Source organism: Falco cherrug, chromosome 7 (genome assembly GCF_023634085.1).
Source record: "Falco cherrug isolate bFalChe1 chromosome 7, bFalChe1.pri, whole genome shotgun sequence".
NCBI classification, from domain to species: Eukaryota; Metazoa; Chordata; class Aves; order Falconiformes; family Falconidae; genus Falco; species Falco cherrug.
Genome location: NC_073703.1, coordinates 48,918,830 through 48,940,902, shown reverse-complemented (window position 1 = coordinate 48,940,902; position 22,073 = coordinate 48,918,830). Strand labels below are relative to the sequence as shown.

The window sequence follows — 22,073 nt, the reverse complement described above, 5'->3', positions numbered from 1 at the left end:
TGTCCTGTTCTTTAAACTTTGCCACTGGAGGCACAGCCACTCATTTCATTTTTTCTTTGGAAGATTTTGTAACTTCATTCTTTCTCTCTACAAATTAAATGTGGGCTTGAATCTTTAGATAGATGTTCCCTGCCTCTCAGTACCACAGCTGAGCTCTCTGTTTTCAGATGTATCATCTAGCCCAAAAATCACATACGGTTACTCTAGTACCTGCCTCTACTGCTTTGGTTTGAGCTCTATAGCTTTTTTGCTCTTCAGTTTGACTTGCCTTTTGTCCTTTTCACCTAATATGCTTCAGGAAGCTCTTCTGCACCTTTTCCCATTACTTGTGAACACCTCAGGCAATGGAGTTTTGAACAGTTACTGTGAAGGGAATGCTAGTCTCTGTGTGCTTCAACCAATTCTCTCTCATCTTTTTGTGGATAGCTTCCCATCAGGATTGTGAATCTGACTGGTTCTTACATCTTTCAGAACGTGCAGTATATTCCATTGAATTTTAGGACAGCCTCCTTTGTTTGAGGTATTTTACTGAAGCCTTTCAACATTCTCTCCTGGTGTAAGACTATATCCAACTCTCCAATAGAGGTTTCTCAGAATTCAAAAAGAAGGGAAAAGAACATTTTGTAAATGTCATTCATTCCTAGTTCTGCCCCCTTACCCTCTGGATAAACATACTAGCCATAAAATCCAGCCACCTGAGCTGACCCAATTCCCTTCAGTTTCTCAGCTCTCTAAGACATTTGATATGATCTCAGTTTCCCTTGCCTAGGCATGATGGGCCTGATCCTGCCATCTGTTGGGTATTTCTGAGTGTCAGTCCTCCTCTGGACAGTCCAGCTTTCAGAGTCATGTGGGCTGGATCCCCTTCACAGCCCTCACCCACCCACAGCCATCCCCATACCACCTTGTATCCACACCGAGCTATACCTGTGCCTGGTCTAGCCTGACTGCTAGAGTAGGGACTGGTCTGTGAGCTGTTGGACAACACTTCCTTGGGAAGCAGGTCATAGACTGGCCAGGAGCACTCCACGAGCTTGAACCATTCCTAGGCCACTAGCTAGACTGCTCTGCTCCATATGAAATAAATGATTCCTACTGCCCTGTCAGTCTGGCTTCCTACCTTCAAGGTGTCTTAGACACATGTCATTTGTGCTGTGTTTGGCTATACCATTACTTGTCCATGGCAAAATGAGAGAGGAAGGAGTAGGAATATCTGACTTTATAACCCATGGGAGGACTTTCTTACTGACACAGTAGTGGTTAAAGAAAGAATTGGCATCCACAGGTCTTATCCTACTTAAAGGCCTTATCAACATTTCCCTAGTGTTAGTGCAATGCCCTCTGAACAGCAGTCACTGCCCAGCTTTTCGTGAGATTAATACCTTACCTTTTCAATCAATGCACTTTGCAAAGCAGGCAGAAAAAGAAGCAAAAGACAAGGTAGAGAGCTTCAGACAGAATTACATGTGAAATGTACCATGAGTCAGTATGCTCACCCCAAACTATAAAGTTTGAGACAACCTTGCCAAAATGAAACCAAGAGTGTCAGGATTTCAGGTTGCAGTGCTCGGTCTCTGCACCTTTCCCTCCACAAACAGAAGACCAAAGCTACCAGGAACTCAGAAAACGGATTAGGTGGCTGCAAATTCTACCGTGTGATGGTAATGGACAGCTAAATATGAAAGACATTTATTCAAGGTCTGCCCAAAAAAATATGAGCAACCCAGAGACTCCCAATCTTCATGCTATGATGTCGTCACACCTATAAAGATTCTGGTGAATTTATATCTAGAAAACAATAGGAAAACTGGAGCGATTTCAGAGAAAGGTGAAACTAATGTTAGGGGAATGCAATCTTGAGAGTGACTAAGAGCTAAGAATGACCACCCTGGTTATGCAAAAGCTAAAACCTACAATAATCTAAAAGCTAAAACCAGAAAGGATACTGTAAAATGCTTAAAGGAAGATGAAGAGATATATTCAGGCAAGATAAAATTCAGAATGGGAGAATTCTTACTCAAGAAAACCTATACAAAAGTCTCCTTGCCAAATATTTGAAAGGCGTAATAGGAAGAAAGGCCAGGTTGGATGGGGCTTTGAGAAACCTGGTCTAGTGGAAGGCGTTGGAACTAGATGATCTTTAAGGTCTCTTTGAAGCCAAACCATTCTATGACTATGATTCTATGTAAGTGGAAATGATACATCTCAACATTTGAAAATTGAAGCTTTGAACAGACTTTGGAGAGAACAGGGTGGCACTAGCAAGCCCATTATGAGCTGCGAGGTTTTCTTGGTTTAATTTTTCCATATTTTACTACACAACATGTTCCTGGGAAGTTCCACAATTAATCCATACAGGCATATAGGTAACCCTTGTCACTTTAGGGTCTGAGGTGAGTTTTGGCCTGGTACAGTTCATAAGAAAGCAAAGTAGGAAGGTATAAGACAAGGTGGCTACAGACACCTCTGGCAGAAATGCTCAGTCATGACAGCCTAGTTGTTAGGGAGAGAATAAAAAACAGACTTGCTGCAAGTGTCTATATAACTCACAGATTCCCGATAAAACTTGGTACCCTTCTTGCCTCTTACTTTGGTGTCTCGGAAAAAAGAAAACAATACTTCTGTCCCAGATGAAACATTAAAATGGCTCCAAGTTTCACAGAAAACTTTCTGCAATCTGAGAAAAACTAGACTAGAGGAACAGTAAGTTCCTGAATTTTTAAGTAAAATGTTCCATTATTAATAATAACGGTGCAAATTCCTCTCCCTTTTAAATTATATGTAAGAGATATTCCTCAGATCTGAATTATCTGCCATTTAGAAATAGTTTTCATGCTCATTTTATCACCACTGAGATAAATTAGATGATCTCTTGAGCTACATTTTTCTCTCTTCAATGTCCTTCACATCCTGCCTGATGGAATTATCATTTGCTTTTGTCCCAGGGTCCCTTTATTAAATGAACACCGTTTTTTTCTGCTGCCTTCCTCTCACCCACTTCCTTGTTAAATAATATAAACCCCCTCACACATATCATACATTATCTCTAAATTCTGCACAACCTTTCAATAATATATTACATTCCTAAAATAAATGTCATTTCTCATTGCTGGTACTGATAAAAGGTTTACATTTCCATTTTTGTCCCCCCTGAAATATTAGGTGTAAGCTCTTGTAATTGTATGGAGTTTTGTTCTTAATTTGCTACAGTTTTTTTTAATACTGCTACTTCTAAAGACATTTATCTTGTTGCATATTCCCAGGTCAGAGTCTGGCTTTCAGGCTGACCTGTGCTAATGTATATAGCACATTTTGACCATCTAGTAGTGGCTCTGGGGAACATTTTTCTATGTACTTGTAATATTGCTTTTGCATAAGGTGTGCTGGCATGCTTAGTGAAGGCCAAACACTGAAAATGGCCACAGAAACTGCACTTGGTAACAAGTAGGGGAGTAGAGCAGCTTCTGCTGTTATGCATCCTAGCATATGTCTTCTTCAGCGAGACAGTGAGCTATGAACTTGCTTTGGGCCCCGGGTGCCACCATCCTAACCAAACCAGTCTAATGACTGTCAGAGAAAGCCTGATAGAGACTGAAACTGAAGAAATTTAAATAGCTATCCTCAGAAAGAGGACTTTTTTTCAGGAGAATGCCTAAATGACATTCTTTCCTTCAGCAAATGCTATCATGATCCAGCATACTGCTAAAGGCCGCAGCAGGCCCTGAGCCAGAGGGATGCTGTGCAGGGAACCTCAGCATCAGGATTTTGGATCCTGAGCTTTGAGGTTTCCTGGCCCCACAGCAGTGGCTGGCAAGTGCTCTGGAGCCAGAGAACCTGTAAACCCCAGAAAGCACAGCTCCAAATTATTGTTGCTGGAGGGAGCATGACATGCAGAATATGTGGAAGTGATTGGTTTTTCTCTCTGATTAAGGAAACAATAACTTAAAAAAAATCCAGCAGAAAATATAAATTTCATTGAAAATTTACTGCTATGAAACCATTCTAACAGAAAACTCCCAGCTGGCTCTACTGACATACACTTCATGTAGCTCACTGATATGCAGTCACTGCCTATGGTCAAGCCTGCTGAAGTCAGTAGTGGTAAATCCCATTACCTCTGACTTTTGGCCTGCCAGTCTCTGATTTGATCAAATTATTTTTCTTGGTTTAACTTTTGTTTTGAGGGGAAGTCTTATTACATGACTACCTAAGTATCATTATATAACAGTTCTTAAAGTTTATAATCTCTGTATTTCCAAAGGTTTTATAAAATTAGTTCTGTCTGCGTCTTACTGCTGAGGAAGCTATAGCATGGAGACACCAAGTGATTTAGCTGAAGGCAAACAGCAAGTGAACAGCAGAGCTAGGAACAGTACTGTTATCTCCTAATATTCTTACTATGTTTACTTCTAAACTGACCCAGCTTTGTGCAGAAATCAGCATTAAATAATTATACCATTATGTAATCCACACATTATTCTCAGCAGCAATGTTTTGTACAAAAATGGTGGAGCCATACGGGCAAAACACAGGAGTTAAGGGGGGAACCAGCAATGAACAGCTTAGCAGTTACTGCTGGGTATTGTGAAACCCTTTGCAAGGTCCTGTGAGTAAAGAGCTTTTCTGAATTCAGACTTAACAGAATTTGTTGTCTTCACTCAGACCTTATTTCCTAATCTTGGCCCATGACTATGTCAGCCCATGCAAATCTCTGATACCATTTATTCCTACACTCATCCCTTCTCTCCCCAGCGTGCACCCACAAGGTGAGGACACCCCAGGTTCTCACAGGGTTTGCTGGCAGAAAAGAACTGACATGGGGGAGGACTCAGATGGCTCTCCTGAGACATCATCCCTCTGCAGCTTGGCATAGCTGCCCAGAGATGGTTAATGCCTAACACATAAACCCACAGAGGCTAACTTTAGCCAAAAGCATAAGGACATTGGCTGTCAGAACATTTTTGGAATGGCTGTGTCCTCAAGGAGGGAATGAGGTAAGGGATTTCTGGAGGCCGTGACTCAGAGTGCTCAGCAGAACTGCTTTTTTATTCCTTTTCATAAGCAGTGAGCAGGGCTTTCAAGCAAACATATGAGTTTGACAATGGATTTGATGAAATAGCCTGCCAGCATCGGGAGGCATCAGGCCATCCCGCCATCCTGAGGCAACGTGGCTCTGCACTCTCCTCTGCCCAGGGCTGCCAGACCTCAATGTGTCAGGTCACACACACTACAGGGCAGGAGCTCTGACTCCAGGCTTCTGCTTTATGAGTCCCAGCATTCTTGTCTGGCTCCTGTCTGCCTTCAAGATTATCTGCATGCTGGGATCATGGGCACATCATAAGCCTGCTGATAGCAACACTGGATTCATGAGGCCCTGCAACGCCTCATAGAGCAAGCCGTGTAAGTAGTAGTGGGAGCATCCTCCCTGTGACACTGCTGACACTTTTCCTGAGGCTGCAATCATTTCAGCACAGGCCTTTTTCCTACAAGGAGCAAAATTCACAGTGATGGCACTTAAGCTCAGAAAAGAGCCTGACATCTTCTGATGCTGCTCTCGAGATCACCTCTCAGCTCAAGCTTTCCTGAATAAATGGCAGCAAATACTGTGGGATCCACCGTAAGGACATTAACTTTCTTCCCACCTCTCCTACACTGGAAAGCACTGCTGACTAGGAAGCAACACACTGACAAGCATGCTGCCCAGCTGTTCTTCTCCAGACCCTGGCAAGAGCTGGAACAAGAGCAGGAGCGGCTTGATGTCATTAGCTTTCCTATGTGATCATCATTCTCCCCCACAGCAGGAGCAGACTGCTGGGAGCTGAACCGCTCCAGAGGACAGGTGGCCTTGGTCAGGACTCCCTGAATGAAATGCTTTCCAGGGGTGGTGTGTGTTCACACGGGCCATGTCTGAGGGGGATGGTGATGTCTAGCATGCTTGCTTGTCTTCTTTGTTGCTCTTTAGAACTTTTACTTTTTGGAGCTGGCAGGCTTTGCATTTTAGGTGAAAAAAAAGAGTGTTGTTGCAACTTTTACAACCAGAAATTAGAAGGAGGTGAGCAAGGAAAGATAAGAGTCCTAAGGTTTAGGTGGCAAATTATTTTTTTTTAAAGCAAGACTCTCAAAGCAGAGAACAAATACATGCAAACACTGCAGCAGATTCGGTACAGGAAAGGGCAAGGAAACCACTGTGATAAAAAGGTGTTCACAGTGGTAGCAGTGTTTTCTGGAATAAGGAAACTCTTGGACCTCAAAGAATGAGGATGCTCTGAACAGCTACAGCCACACACCCAAGCACCACTGCTCTGCTTGATCATGCCTGTCACCACAGACTCAGCAAAAAGTGGGTGAGGCTTTAGGTGATGGTCTCAGAGGTACCTCCAGCCTCTACGTTATCACAGGCACTTTATTTGGCAAGGCTAAGATACTAACAGCCAGCTCCACAAAGGCACCCACGTTTTGATTTCAGTAGCTAAAAGAGCAAATAGGTGCCTAAATGTCACTTAGGAACTGGCCTTTAGTATCAAATACAAGTCCTGCAGGGGTAACAAGGATTATTCCCCAAAAGCACCTCCCTGCATTGCAATAGCTTCCATTCAAGTTGCTAGAAAGGGAGGATTTTGGATAAACCATCTCTGCCCTCACTTGTGTTTCAAAAGAAAGGAAACTCCCCACCCTCCTTCATGCCTCTTGTGATGCCCCAGGACACATTCTCCCAGCTCCATCCCCAGCTGCAGCCACAGCTCATGCAGAAATGCTGCGACAGAGAATTCAACATAAAGATTTTTGGCCTTAATTTATCCCCCATGAAAGAGTCTTAGAAGTTCAAATCTCTTTGCATTGTTGCTTTTTGCCAGTCCTCACATTAATCCTGGAAATACCAAAGGAAATCATAACAAGAGCAGTTGATCAGCCAGTCCCAAGGACCAGAGATAGTAGATTTCCAGTTCTTCTCTCTGGGCCTCTTTGCTTTGCACTAGGAATAATTACACAAAACTATGACGTAATCTCTACTGAAATCCAAATCCTTTCATTCCCTTCCAGCCAATTGGAACTCCCCACTGATGTTTTCCAGCTCCCTGCGTCTGTGAATGGGACCGTATCCATGTGAAAATATGCTTGGATCACCCACTGTGATTTATTCATCCGGAGGCAATTTGGAGGTTGTTGCTTACAATTAGCCACTTGATCTTTATCAGCATTGTTCTTAGCCCTTAGAAAGCTGTGTCTCTGGATACAACCTTTCCGGTATGGTACTTGGATGGCCTATTTAATTATACAACTGGACCTGTTTGTGCATGGGATACTGGAGTGAGTGAAATTCTAATGATCCTTAATATTCACTTTCTCTATCAGTGGCAAGAACTAATATTTAGAATAAGTTCCCCAATGTGTCCCTTGGAAAACATCACAATATCACAGTGCAGAAGAGAGCACTATCTGCTCAGAGGGAAGATTGTAGGGCAGCAGAGAAGCTGATACGCTCACTATTATACTAAATTACAAAGGATAGTAAATCATCTTGAGGTGTTTCATTTTGGAGATGTCAGCTTTCCAGCTAAACAGGGACAAAGTCAAGCAATGCTTGATGGAAAAGACCCTCTAAAGAAATGTTTATTGCTTTGAAACAATGTTTGTGCATGTGCATTAACTGTACCAGGAAAATACCATTTAATAATACAGATTTACCCTAGCATAGCTGACAGTTTATTTAGTATTTTGCAGGGATCTGAGCTGGATTTCAGACAGAAAAGTAGATGTGGCATTGCCTGTTTAAGAAAAAGAGATGGAAATTACCAAGTGTTGAGATGAGAGTGTAGGGAAAAAGAAAATGAAGGGAACTAAAAAGCAGGAGAGTACTAAGGAAGTAGCAGGGCAATTTGGTTGGCTGTGAAATGCAGTTCCTGAGCTCCTGAAGAAACCAAAGAGGAGTATGGGAGCCATAAGAAAGAGCAAGTGGGATACTGCCTGGTTGTTTGTGTCGTCATTCCTACTGCCTGGGGCCATTCTGCCTTGGCAGTGGCTTGTATCAGCTGCAAACAGCATGTAAGACAGTGAAATCATGCCCATGAGCACAACAAAGGGAAGCGTGTAAGGTAGCTTGCCTCAGAGATGTTTGAGTTCAAAATCCTCAAGGAGGATCAAAGCCTTTGAATGAACTTTAGGGGGAAAAGAATTAAACTGTCAGTGTTTAAGCACACTGGTTATTCCAGCAAACTTCTGAAGTAGCTTTAAGGTTACCCCAGAGCACTGCAAGAGCATGCAGTTGGTACACTTGGCCCCCAGAAGCTACGAGCAGTGTATCAGTAGTCTTAAAAGAGGACAAGGAATCATTAGAGGCAGAGACCCCAAAACTGTAATCTGCTCTGGGCCATCCTTTTATTTCTTCTAGCTCTAGCTAAGAGGCAGAAAACATCTCCATCAACAATTTTTTACCTGTACACCAGCCCACTGCCAACTGTGACCTTTGCAAAAGGTAGGGGCAAGCCTAAAGTGTGCCAGTGATGCAGACTGGGTTTTTTGGCCTGCATGCAGTTACTGTGTGCTGAAGAGCTAATTTATGCCATACATTAGAGCAGACCTGTCAGGAAGACTTAGTCTCCTAAGTGATTCAGTGATTAAATGTCAGGGAGAAGTCTCTTTGTCCCATACAGTGTGCCAAGAATACCTGTCATGTTGCTTGGTCCAACATGTGCTTCTGCAACACTGATTGATCCTTCCACATGGTGAGTCATACCAGGGAGAATAATGTGGATGGTTTTATCTCTAAGGCATGTTAGCAGACTGAGGAAAAAGCTCAGGATTGTTTTGAGGTAGGGCAAGAGGAAATTCCCTATTAATCCATTTAATGTGGTTTAGAAATACACCTCTTTTCCTATGGCAGGCCAGTCCTTGGATGGATTATGTTGATAAAGAGATAATTTCTGATTCATTTAGATGATAGGGCTATGCTCTGGACAGAATACCATGGGTTTTTACCAGCCATGTTTCACTTTCGGAATAACTAAAAACAAATGGCTAGTTAATGAACACTGAGAAAATAACAAAGGGATAAGAAGAGCTGTCAATAAAGCAGATGTGCTGTCTCTTTCAGCCTTGCTGTCAGCTACACTTACTCACTGGTGTTTCAAAACCCTATAAAAACATTATGAGATCAAACATTGCTAAATGGCATGAGCAACTTCCTCCCAGAGAGAGCATGATTTGCCCAATCCAACAGCTGTATTGACAAAGCAAAAGGAAAGAGAAGTCCTAGGGATCAGTTTTCTGCAGGCTGATTCACAAGCAGCAGTTGTTTAGTGATTGTTTCAAATGTTTGTGCGAATTTCCATCCTGAGCCATCAACCTCACTTTTCTTGTAGGTGTTTCCATCCTATGGGGCATCTTGGCTATTTGGGTAACAGGAGCCAGACAGCTTTAGTTTATTACCCAGTGAATTAAAACAACTCAAAATTGATGTTAGGTTACCTTAAAGCACCAGACATAATATTTGATGGTTTGCCAGTTGCTGTGTGAACAGTACCAGCATCCTTCTAAGTAAGGGAGAAACCTCCGAGAAATATACTGAAGCGAAAACTAGGAGCAGAAATCTCTGCCTCCATGTCAAGAGAAGCCCTTTGAACGTACACACTAGGCACTAAACAACACAGATCTTGCCTCATAAACACATGATTCTCCTGGAAAGGAGTATACTGTGGGGCAGTATCGGGCAGCAAGGATAACATACTAGCAAACGTCTAGCCAGCGTCACAATGTTCTTCTGATCAGCTCAGAACAACAGAAGGCATTATGCCATCAGAACTGAACTTTGAAGGTGACTTATTAAAAACCTCCCTGAGGACTGCAGTACTATTCTCTTACCTGTCTTTGCAGAGACACGTGGGTCAATGAAGCTTCCTGTATGACTGCACTGGCCCTGTCTTCACTGCAGGATTATCTCACCCTGTCTGAACTAACTGTCCTTCTTAACAGTCTTGCCCATAAAGAGCAGTTTAACCAAGTAACAGTGCTCAAGGCACAAGTAGTGACACTACATTACTTCTCAGAGGGAGTCCTAGGAAGGTTCTGAAGAACAAGCCACCTCGGAGAGCATCCTGCCTGTGATCACACTACAGATTGCTATATGACACACTAAAGGGTGGTGCTGGTCTAAGCTTTAGCCTGTAACCCCTAATGGGTCTGCAAAACCTGAGAACTGCCAAATTCCAGTTACTGATTTTTGTTAGTATGTGGGTCTCAAGGCAGGTGAATCCTTGGATTGTGGTAGTTAAAAATGGCCGCTAGCCTTTACTCCTTAGCAGTTCCAGGTATATATGGTTTTGACAACAGGAGGAGTTCTTATTTCCCACCCTATACATGCAAGCCTAGAGGGAGGACAGTAGAAATGTGATGGATAAAGTGTGGCATTAATCTCATTTCTTTGATATATCCACCTTGACACAAGTAGGGATAAACTCTGTCCCTTTACAAATACTGTAATAAGCCATTTCCCATTGGAAAAGGTGAGCAAAACACAATGAACAACCAAAAAAACCCCAACAATGGCAGAACTAGGAATAGGGAAATTAAGAGTCATATTCCTTTTTGGAACATTTTCCCTAACTGGAATAGGACTGATTTCAATGCCAGAGTGGCAAGAAAGGGCTCAGAGGCATTTAGCTATACCTGAAGTTCTCCACTGTAATCATGCAGCATAGGCAAGGTCCAACACACGTGAGCTGCAAATGGCACAATATATACCAGTACCTATAGACAGGAATTATGGCACTCCTTGAAACCTGTTACTGAGAATCTTCTGACCATTTTTTTTAAAAAAACAAGCATTCCCTTAGAAGACTCTGCATTACATGTCCACGGTTAGGTAAGAAAACTAGGTTTAATGTCCAGAACCTTTCCCCAGTGCCTCATTGTAGATTCTGCTGCATTAAAACTCTGTCTAGCCTATGCCAAGCACTCACAGCTGGGCTCATTTCTCCGGCAGCAGAACAAGGCAGGGGGTGGGGGAGTGTTAATGCTCTCTCCCTATCTTAAATATGAGTCAGTTAGTCTGTTAAGGGTGAGGGTGTCCTCAAGAACCAGCCCAAGTCACAGCTGTATGGGGCCAAGAAGGATGGAAGAGGATTATATCAGCAGTGAGGAAGGGCCTGAAAGCTCTATTCAGAGGCCTCTTGGAACATAGTAAGGCCAGCCCTAGCAACATCAAAGGCTACAGAAACGAGTTAGTTTATACAGCTTATTCAGTTGGATTAGGCCCTTCATTAGGATGCAGAACAAACCTTCTTGGCAGACAGGAGCAAGAAACAGAATAAAAATGGAAATCGGATCTGAGCCCTGAATTCCCCATTCAGCACAAGTTCCTCTTATTTGCGTAAGAACTCTAGTTCGCCTGTCTTTGTTTGAAATAAAGGTAACAGGAAATTTCAGGGCAGGATGAGGTCAAGGTCTCTTGCTCTGGGGCCAGCAAGCCCTGGGAGGACTCCTGAGTCAGAACACCCCGTCCTAGCAGGAGGACAAGCAGAGGAGGAGAGCATTTGCCATGTGTTACCAGCAGTACATCTCTCTACAGCTGCATCTTCAGCAAGCAAACTCAACACTGAGACTTTGGAAAAGACCTTTCATAGTTTGAGTTGAACAAGTAGTTGTCACGCTGTACAGAATCATTGAGTCTGATATCTGAGTGGATGCTTTTTAGCATGCAGAGCACCAGGATGTTTGTTACCTTTTCCCTAACGTGCATCTTTTGAGGAAGTTGCTGCTGTGTTTCAGGGTATTGCAGGCTAAGAGAACAAGATGATCTGGTTTGGGGCATTTTTTTAGTGCCTCTGATTCCAGGATTTGAATTGAAATCCATAGAGGTCAGACAGAAAAGTCTGAGTTTGACCTCAATCATGTCAGCATGGCTAAGGGGTCACTGGGAGGGGTATGCAGGTATACTGCAAATTCAGTTTAAAACCAGAAAGAAGCCCAAATATTTAAAATAGGAATTTGTTTTCTCTACTTACTGTTTCATCATAACAGAGCATGCATATGTGTAAGAAGGTATTTGTTACTGGTGTCTAGGACAAGTCTTTATTGTGTTTTAAGGCAGAAGAAAGAAGGAAAGATCACCCTAATGGTTAGCATTTGTTTTACAATTTCATATAGGTGGGTTTTTTTTAAAAAAAACACAGTCTCTGGAGTCAAATCATACATATTTAGGTAAGGTATTTCTTGCCCTGACACAGAGCTGGTTGAAATTTTAACAGCATTTCACTTCATGGTGTTGAAGCCTTTAAATCACTATAATAGCCCCTCAAATTGTAAACAAAAAGACAATTTCCGGGCTGCCATAGTAGAGAAAAGAGTCTGCTAGTTATAAGCAACCTGTGCCTTTAATTATTTTATTAATATTTCAAATTGTAACTGACGGAGTAATTAGGATTTAATATTACCCCAGGAAAGCAGCTTGACCAATGTTGATCATCCTGTTAAATAGATGGAATTTAGTTTAATGAGGAAAAAGTAGGTTTCTTGTGGTTTATCTGATTAAACTGATTTCTGTAATTCCAATAGTGATTCCCACATCTTAAAAACTAAACTTGATGACAAAAAGACACAGCTGCATTGGGATGGTAAGGGACTTAGAAAATTCCTAATTCTGTTATGAAATGTTCATTGCTGAATTTGTTTAATTTGGCCTTAACTTAGTCCTCAATAAAATAATCCCACAGTCTCCCTTCCTCTGAATCATGTCCCTTGGATTTCTTTAAAGCCCTCATACCTCCCTGGGTACCTCCTGTTGCACCACCATGCATCAAATCTCTGCGTGCTTTTAACTTTAAGGGGCTCTAATTTTCTTCTCTCTTATTTTTCATCAACATAAATCCGTTTACTTTAATGAGATTATGCCTGACTTGCTCCAAGAAAACCAGACTGAAAGAATCAGCCTCACAGTGTCGAAAGTCATATTCAGTATTCCAAAAGTGACCAGTTTATGATTGTTTTCTGTAGAAATAAATGTATTTCCCTTGGCTCTACCTCACAAGACAGCACTGTTGCTGCAAGACCTAACAGACAGAAAGATTTTGAGCATGACATGATCTCCTTGTAACACTTAAACTGTTCAGGATTTCTGTTCAGGAATGTTCAGAAATGCTGTTCAGGAAACTACATGACTAATTTTTAAAGAAATACAGCCATGGCTATTTTTTTCCAGTTCTTCCTTCTGCTCTTAAAAAACAAATCAAAATTTAATTTTCTGCCTTTTTTGCCCCATACACTGGAAAATACTTAGCATACATTTTGGCAAAACTGAATGAAATATATAAGAAAAAACTTCTTTGAAGCCATACAACAGAAATTTGCCATAGTGTTTTCCCACTGTGAGGTTTGCTATTCATGTACAAGAAAAAAAGTCAACCTTTTTCTATGTCATGGAAGGCAGCAATATAGGTGCTGGAAAAAAATATTTCCTAGCATAAGCAAAAGGCAAGCATACAGCCGCAGACACCATAAAGTAACAGTATTTTATCCATCTAAACTGTTATTTCACAAATCAAACTACAGGATTGCTGTCAAGTTAAAAATCTTACTGTATATATTTCTAAGTGTCTCCTCCTTTTTATTCTGTTACTACCTATACCCTTCATTGTTTACAATAAGACAGAAGTCTCATCCTGTCGTTTTTTGACTAGCTTGTCTGTTGTTTCCTGTGTGAGTTGCATGGCTGAAGTTTCTACATTAGTATTACAAAAGAAAACTAGTAAAAGAATGTGAGATTCATTTCTTGCCTTCACTGTAGTGTAGAGCCTGCCAAAACTAGGGTTGAGGTTTGCTGGAAATTTAATTAATTTGAAATTTAGGTTGGTTCTGAACCAGGCAGGAATCTTGTTCTTTTCTTAACTCTTTCCTAAAGACAGGAACTGAACCGATCTCACAGAGCAGTTGCAACAAGCTTGGGAGTTTCCAGTCCCTAAGTAACCTGCTAAACAGCTACTCACAGGCAAGAGGCTGTTAGCAGAAGAGCCAGCCACATTAGCCCTGAGGTCAGGAACCCTCAATTTTCAGCAACCCCTTCCCTACAGAAGACATACCAGGAATCTGTGCAATCTGGCAGAATGTAGCATGCTGTTCAGAACCAAAACTTTTTCAGGCTTATAGAAAATGCCGAACTACCTCTCCTCTGGTCTACTGGGAGAAAAGCCGAGTCTTATGAGTTACTTCTGGATCTGTAGGAATCAAAAGGTCTTTTATCTCAAAATGATCCATGCAAGGAGGTACCATGTCACTATGATTTAACTTCCCTGATGAAGTAAAAGCAATTCCAGTAGAGAAACCCACACCTGACAATGGCACATGTGGTGAAAAGATTTTCGAAGTAGTGAGGTTTGGTGTATGTTGGCTGCTCTGACATAGAATTGAAAACTCTGGAAGCAGGCAAGGCATTGTGTGCCTTACGGCCAGAGTAATGCCACAGCAGGGCACAGTAAGCCATGCTTTCTGTCTTGAGTCAAATATGATCCCAAGTGGATTTCACTAGTATCACTGAAATTGTCCAGGGTCAGCTGGAGCTCTAGCTCAGTGACTTTAAATATTTCATAATGCTCCTTTAGCTAGTAGAGATGATATGGGATTTATCATAGCATATGTCGCACAATTCTTACCCCTTCTTGCTCTTTCAAGCCCTATTAGATGAAGACAGACATTTTCTCAAGCATGAAGAATTAAATTACTAGAACAGACAATTGATTTGAACTGATTTGAACTCAGTTATTTCACAATTCACTCGGCAAGACAAAACCACGTGTATGCCTGTATGTACAGTGAGGACCACCAACACAGATACGGACAGAATATCTGCTTTTCCACTCGTTTTGGTCACAAGTCTCTGTCACTCATGGTGCCAGAACTCTACCTTCCAGATAGCTGTGAGGGAAGACAAACTTCCTAGGACTGACCTTGGCTAGAGCACCAAGCACAAGTCTCAGCTGGGGTATGTGCTTTTAGAAGAGAAGAGCTGATCCAAACAGTGGAAAAGGGCAGGCAGGTATATCTTTATCTGATAAGGCTAGTCCATTAAAATACTTCTTGTGTGCTGTTTCCCAGCTCCAATTCTGTTTTACCGTTTTACACATAGATATAAAGCTCCAGAACTATTCAGTAGAAATCTTCATAAAATGTGATGCAATATGTCTTAAAAATTGCCACGAGAAGCTCAGTGCATTCTCTGGCACTGTGACTGACCTCACCTACATTATCGATGACACTCCTAACAATTGATGGCCTGCATCAGTGACAACCCTGGAGGCTGGTCATACACACAGTGTCTGTACTCACAGTTTTCACAGCGATTCCCTGTATAGCCAGCCAGACAGGCACATTTGTAGGTACCACTTTTGTCTAGAATGCACGTTCCATCATGAAGACATGGAGATGAAGAACAAGCTATAAAAGAAAAGCAAGACATTCATGGTCTCTCATAGGATAGGGGTCCTATCTGTTTTTCCTCATGATGGTTACATCTTGGGGTAAATTATGTATTCTGGTTAACAGTTAGGAAGACACAGTCAAGAGCCTAATGCATGACAAAACGCTTTCTGCTCTTCTCTCTTACTTACTGGAGAGGGGATCTTATAAGGGTGGGCAGTTCTTTTCCCAGCATTCGTCACTTTTACCATTTTCCTTTAACTGTAGTAAAGTGGTAAGAAAAGTTTGTGGAAGAAAATTAATTTACAGCAAACTCCAACAGTGTTTACAGCTTAGCCTAAATCAGTTTAATATCAACCTACATTTCTCCTGCCATTCATCCCAGAGCTTAGGGATAAGTTCTGGGATCCATGGTTCTGATGGGCTTTTTGGGTCTCAGATCTTGTCATCCCAGACTTTGGGAGTTGCTTTGGCCCTGAGGAGCACTTCTTTGGTGTTAAGATCAGGAAGCTCTGAATGGTCATGATGACCGTAAGTATGCAGGGGAAGAACTTGCACACCATAAATCTAGCAGTGATACACTTCAAACTGTACGTATTAGCATGAATTAATATCAGAATGTGTAATTGTGCCATTTAATATCAGCAAATTCCACTGTGCAATAACACACACTTTTTAAACACACACTCTTTTTTTTTTTTTTTTTTTTTTGCGCCTGCTTTAAGGGGAGATGAGCGAGTAGGACACAATTTACTTTCAAAAATAGAAAGAAATCACTTCCACTTAGATTATTTTTCAAACTGAGTGCAGGTTTTAGCAGACAGAAAGCGAGCCAAAAATTTCAAGATTTAGATCCTGTTTAAGATTCAAGTAACTCTAAAATCTGAGGTGTTCAGGATCTGATGCCCTGCTTCAAGTCAATCTCAAAAAACCAAGATTCTGCAGCAAAGTTCACATCTGGATCCATACCAGAATTTGAGTTCAGTTTAAGCTCACATTGACTACAAAGCATATTCCTTGCCATGTTAAAGAATTATCCAAGCACGCTTGATAACTTGCAGATTAAACTTTGAAAACATAATTACTAGAAAGGTCTACATTCTAATTCATTTAAAGATCATCTTTGTCCTACCACACTAAATACACTAATTACTTCAGTTATGACAGAAATATGAATCTTTGTACCAGTCACTGAGTTTTGCAGCCATGAGCAACCTACCCTGGGGGACCTATGGTGAGGTTGTGTACTATTACATTTAAAGCATTCTCTCTGTTGCTGTCCAGAATGGCAGATATCAGAATCGGCAGTTTTCCTTGCAAAGACTCCACTTGAAGCATAATCTTTGAGTGTCTTTATATCCAGATGGCAAGAGACAAGAAATATATAGATGCCACATATATATTTCTCTGGAGGTTTCATGTGGTGATGTAACAGCAATTCATAATGACTGGGTAATTAATATTTTCCAGGTCTCATTGAAGACCAAGGTCTGACTAAGGACAGTAATTCACTTGTTAAAAGGAACATATATGTGGCAACTGTATCCAACGAACGTAAAATATCACTGAGAAAGGGAAGGAGAAGCAGAAAAGCCTGTAGGGACTTGTATTTTGTAGTGACTGGTTGGAAAACAGTGAACTTTCAGCTTTGTCCTTGCCCCAGCTTTGTCTCATGATTCTATAAAGTAAGCATGTCAAGAGAATAAGTGCTAGATACTGTCCTTTAAAATGCCTGATACTCAAGAGCACTAAATATTTTTCTTTTTAAAGGAGTCTTGATTTCCTGTCTTCAGTCAAACATGGGACAGTACTACCAAATATTGAAGCCCCTGTGTTGTGTCAAAGATCACTAGCTTGGGGGTACAGAAAGTAAAGTGTTATTGAAATTCAATAACAAGCTTTCAACTAACTAGATCCAGCATATGTCTAATCCCTAAGAGACCCTGATGCCTCCCCATCTGGGCCCCCATTCTTCTCATCTGAACTCTGTTGAGTCACTTCTAGTCACTCATGCCAATTACTGGTTCCCATTTAACACTTGGCATGGAATGAGACCTAACACCTGCTTCCAGACCAGGCAGCACAGCAGGTTCTGTGGTTTTGTCCTTTAATAACTGCACATGCAGTGACCTTTCCTAAAGGGGATATAGGCTTTGCAGCTTATTTTGTATCAATCAAAACCTTTATGGCAGTTGAACCAGTGACCTCTGTGCAGTCAGTGCCACTGCTTCAGCAAGTGCTGACTTGTAAGGCAGCAGAGAGCTCAGAGAAAGGGAAGACAGAAACGGAAGCAAATCAGTTCTGAGAGCACAAGACACTTCTTTAGTCCTCTCCGTTGTACCACTAAGGTGCTGGGGACATCAGATAACCTCCACAGCCTGGTCCACAGCCTGTGCTGCTGCTGCTCTCACCTGCAGCACAGGGAATTACTCTAGCAAGCCCTGTGCAATCTGCTCCAAGGACCTTGGCTTTTCCACAGTGCTGTGCAGAGAGGAAAATTTTCAGGGGAAATGCTTCAGTTTACGATGTGCTGCCAGAGCTTTCGATGCTGTGTTGCTCCTGCTTTCAATTCTACACTTCCCCATGCATGCTGTATTCTTCCCCTAAACTGTACTGCTGGCCAGGTTAATGCTTCACATAAAAAGACACTGGGAGTGTTTTAAAAGCCTTTCACTGCAGCTACACATTAGGCCAGAACAGCCTCATAATAAAGTGCACAATGAGACCTCCTCACAAACTCTAAGAAGCCCTTTGCAATGTGCTCTGTGTGGATTACCACACTTGCAGCCACCCAGCCTCAGAATAATTACCACTAAAAATGGGGCAGAAATAAAGTGCTCAACAGTATTCGAATAGCAAGTGTTCCCTGCTGAGCAGAGAAAACAGAATCAATTCAGCTTGCACCATATGGAAAATGTTAGTTCCCTGAATGTAGGCAGCCCTTATGCAACATAGCCCACACCACAGTCATTTGTTCTATATCACCCCTCCTGCTGTAGCGCAGACGAACTATCAATAGCTCACTGCTCCTGCTATGTTACTAACAGGTACTAAAGGTAACGTTTGAAGAACAGGGCAGGCTAAGAAATGGCATAGGCACTGCATCTGGCAGTATGCACATTTCAGATTGCTAGTTACACCCCTGATCATTGTTAACAGCTGATCCACTGTAGATTTGTGCATTTTTATAATGATTATACTAAATAACTAAACCTCCTGAGCCAGATACACCCTGGACGACCTCATGAAATAATGGGGTCATCCAGGGTGTGCTGAAGGCAAGTTATGGTGAGTCATAGATCCTGCAGAGGTTATCTATAGCAAAGCAGCATGCTCTGATTAGCCTTCTGTGCCACAAGTACTGTGGATAGATTCGACCAAAATTCCCTATGTAGCTAAACAAGGAAGATCCAGAAAGAGCATAGAGGCTGCTTCAAATGCAATGGCAAAATAAGGAGCCAGCTACACTTTCAATGTTATTGTGCAGTCAGAATAAAATGATGGAAAGCAGTATGGGGGACTGAAGCACGGAGTACTAACAGAAACACAGGAATTCTGGAGCCCTGCTTCTGTCATTGAGTTCATCACAGAATGGGAAAAGCCTCTGGTTTTCTTTTTCCTTAAAGAAAAGAATCTGTCCTTTGTACACAGTTTTGTTTTTTAAGTTGTAATGGTACGATACATGAGCCAACACAAAAGTCATGTCAGGGCATTTCCACCGAGATAATTATGAGGCTTTGCATCAGGTTTTTGCTAATTGAGACAGCGTCTGTGCTCCTGCACACAGGATTGGGCAATTCTGCAATTGCAGATACACATGCCCCTTCCTCTATTTCCTTCTGTGCTCTTAGTTCTCAGACTCAAACAGAAAAGTCTCACAAAACAGCAGCTGTTCTGTGGTGGCTGGTGCTGCCTGTTCTTCACACAGGTGGAAGGAATGCAGTCTTTGTTAGAAGAGCCTCACATTCACACACCATTTGACAGCTTTTGAATCTTCCCTGCACTGACTTTGTGTAAGTTGCTCTTGGCAACACAGCATGCAAGTTTTTAATGAAGCAAAACAGGGAGAGAGATTAGTGAAATTGAATTAATGAGAATTAGCGGCATGTTCCACTTTGGGATTATTTTACCTGTAATTTCTTCAAAGACAGCATGAAATCCATCAAAGTTCTTGGATCCATCAGACTGGAAGAGGACATGGAGTGAAGACCCAGTGCTTTGGATGGGAGGTGGCCTCTCATTTCCACAGAATTTCTTAATTATTCGGCTGTCCAAATTGTCCCCATCACGGACCTCCACGTAGTCATACTGGCACATGTAGTCAAACTCCAGGCTCAGCATGGAAAATCTTGGGGAAGAAGGACACACAGTCAGACTGCATACTGTCACCTGTGCGCCCTGACTCTTGATTTATCTGGATGTTCAGCTATATTAGTGACTGCCCCACAATGAATCAACAAGTCCCTAATCACATGCAGTCCCCCTCAGTCATCTCAATTTTTGCATCATGATCCTTGGAAGCCAGCTCAACTCTACACAGTTGCTCCATAAGAGTATTTCAGTGGCAGAACAGTGAAGTCTAAATTGAAGTAATACAGTCTGCTCACATGCATCAAGTCCCTAATCACATTACAGTGTTAGAACTTTCATCTAGGGTCAGACAATGTAGGGGGCATATTTCTACTGTGGCTGCTTGCTAAAAATTTTTCTATTTCCCCTAAATAAAGTTCTAAGTACTGAAAGTAACAGTATCAAAGACCAAGGCTCGAAAGATATTTACATTGTGATGTTCAGAAGCTGGCAATCAGGGGTTGAAGGAAAGCTTAGGGATGTAACAGAAGCAGAAATACGCAGAGAAAGAGAATCCAAAACACTACAGCATGCTTTGCATTAGAAAATAAAATGGTAGTAAATCCCCAATGTCTGGCACTTGCCCTTCTTTGAGGACAGAAATAAGGGACAGGAGTTAGTGCAGAAGGGAAATATTTAAAGCCTTTTCCCACAATGTCTGTCTTTCCTAGGTTTGATCCAGCCACTGCACGAGGCTCTTGTTCATTAACAGCAATGTTATATGCTGCTGTTTGAATTCAGTGGGGCACAGAGCCAAAGTATCCCACCAGAATATGAATGAGAGAGAGAGAGAGAGAGTGAGAAACACCAAGTGCCTCTTGGAGCATAAGCAATGGCCAGGGGTGCTGGGCCCAGCCTTGGTACAGCAGATAAGAATGAGGGAAGAGCTGAGCCTGAGAGGCCATGTTCCTAACTGTTCAGCAGAATACTTTATAAATGAAATTTGTTGTGTACTCAATCTTCCTAAGAACTCCAAACACCACAGATGTGTACTTAGGTATTTAGGATGAGGCTAAACTTCCCACATTGCCTATTCCAATATGGGCCTAGTGCCTTGCAAAGACTGCATTTCCACATCAAAGAGATGAGACAGACTTCGGATCTGCTGCTGGATCTCACAGTTTGAAAAGGCAAGAGAGTACTGGAGCCTATTTCCTGCTTTTCTCTTCTTGGGACTCAGGCCCCCGTATTAGAAAGGCCCCCGTGTTATGTAAAATGACCTTTCTTTGACATCTCACGAGCTAACTTACAGAGGCCTCTTCATTTAGTCACCTTTGTTCATCATATGATTGGTTTTAGAGCATCAGGAGTACACTACACAGACAAATGAATAAGCAGTTGTAGGAACCTACAGCAGCAATGGAGCAGCACCCCTCAATTTTTAAATCATCTAGTGGAATGTAGAATAAGAAAAAAATTACATCTGCTTTAAGTATGCATTAGAGAGAGATTAATTCAACTTAGCTTTGCATAAAATGCATGAGTTGAAGTCTCATTCTGTCGGGTTTGCCAGAGATATCCTCACAGGCATCAGGTTATGCACTACATCTTCAAAACATTCTTTCACTGGCAGATCATACCCCAGGGGTCTACCCTTATGGAAGTTACAGAGCAATACAAATTAACCCATTCATTCTTGTCACACTTATCAGGCTACAGTTTATCCTGACTCAATCCTGCAAATATTTACTGGTTGTCTGAACTGATACATTTCTGATTAAAATTAAGTATGTGTGTGTACAGAAGGAAAGTTTCTGGGATGCCCGCCATGTAATGGGGGCAGTATTATTTATAGATGCAAAGGTAAATTCTGTCTAGCAGTGTGTTCCTGAACAAAGAATATCAAGAGATATTCACACAGAGTGAAGGCATAGAATGAGAGCACCTTACACAGAATACTGTTTTTATTTGTTTGCTTCCTCTGCTTTAAAAAATGATGAAAACAGAGTGGGAGATGTGAAAGGCATAGAGGGTTCTGGTTTCCATTTTATTTAACTTAGCATAGAAGCAGATGCACTGTACTGATGACATGGGATTCCATGATCAAAACTCAGAATTGGCAGGTCTGGAAACCTGCCAAAGCTTTTCAAAACCTCTTGGCTGTGGCCCAGTTGATGGGACCCTTTACAGACCATGAGGTCTGTTGCTGTTTCAATTACAGGTACAGGCAATGTAATGAACCTCAGTTCCCTCACCTGTGAAACTGTAATTATATCATAATTATTTTGGATATTATTAAACTAAATGCTAATTTAGTGCTACAGGTGTTCAAATACAAAACAGAATGCAAAGTATTGTCTTGATTTCATCAGTGTGTACAG

The 22,073-nt window shown here is 41.8% G+C and overlaps 1 protein-coding gene across 2 annotated transcripts in view; it reads right to left on the bottom strand.

The window, feature by feature from the left end:
• PAMR1 (peptidase domain containing associated with muscle regeneration 1) overlaps nucleotides 1-22,073 on the bottom strand; it is a 59,504-nt gene that overhangs the window by 13,858 nt on the left and 23,573 nt on the right. For both annotated transcript variants that reach the window (XM_014281399.3, XM_027807969.2), the window contains exons 5-6: nucleotides 19,533-19,750; nucleotides 15,313-15,420 (exon numbers count right to left, since the gene is read on the bottom strand). In XM_014281399.3, the coding sequence (XP_014136874.2) occupies nucleotides 15,313-15,420; nucleotides 19,533-19,750 (326 nt within the window). The remainder of the gene's footprint in view (nucleotides 1-15,312; nucleotides 15,421-19,532; nucleotides 19,751-22,073) is intronic.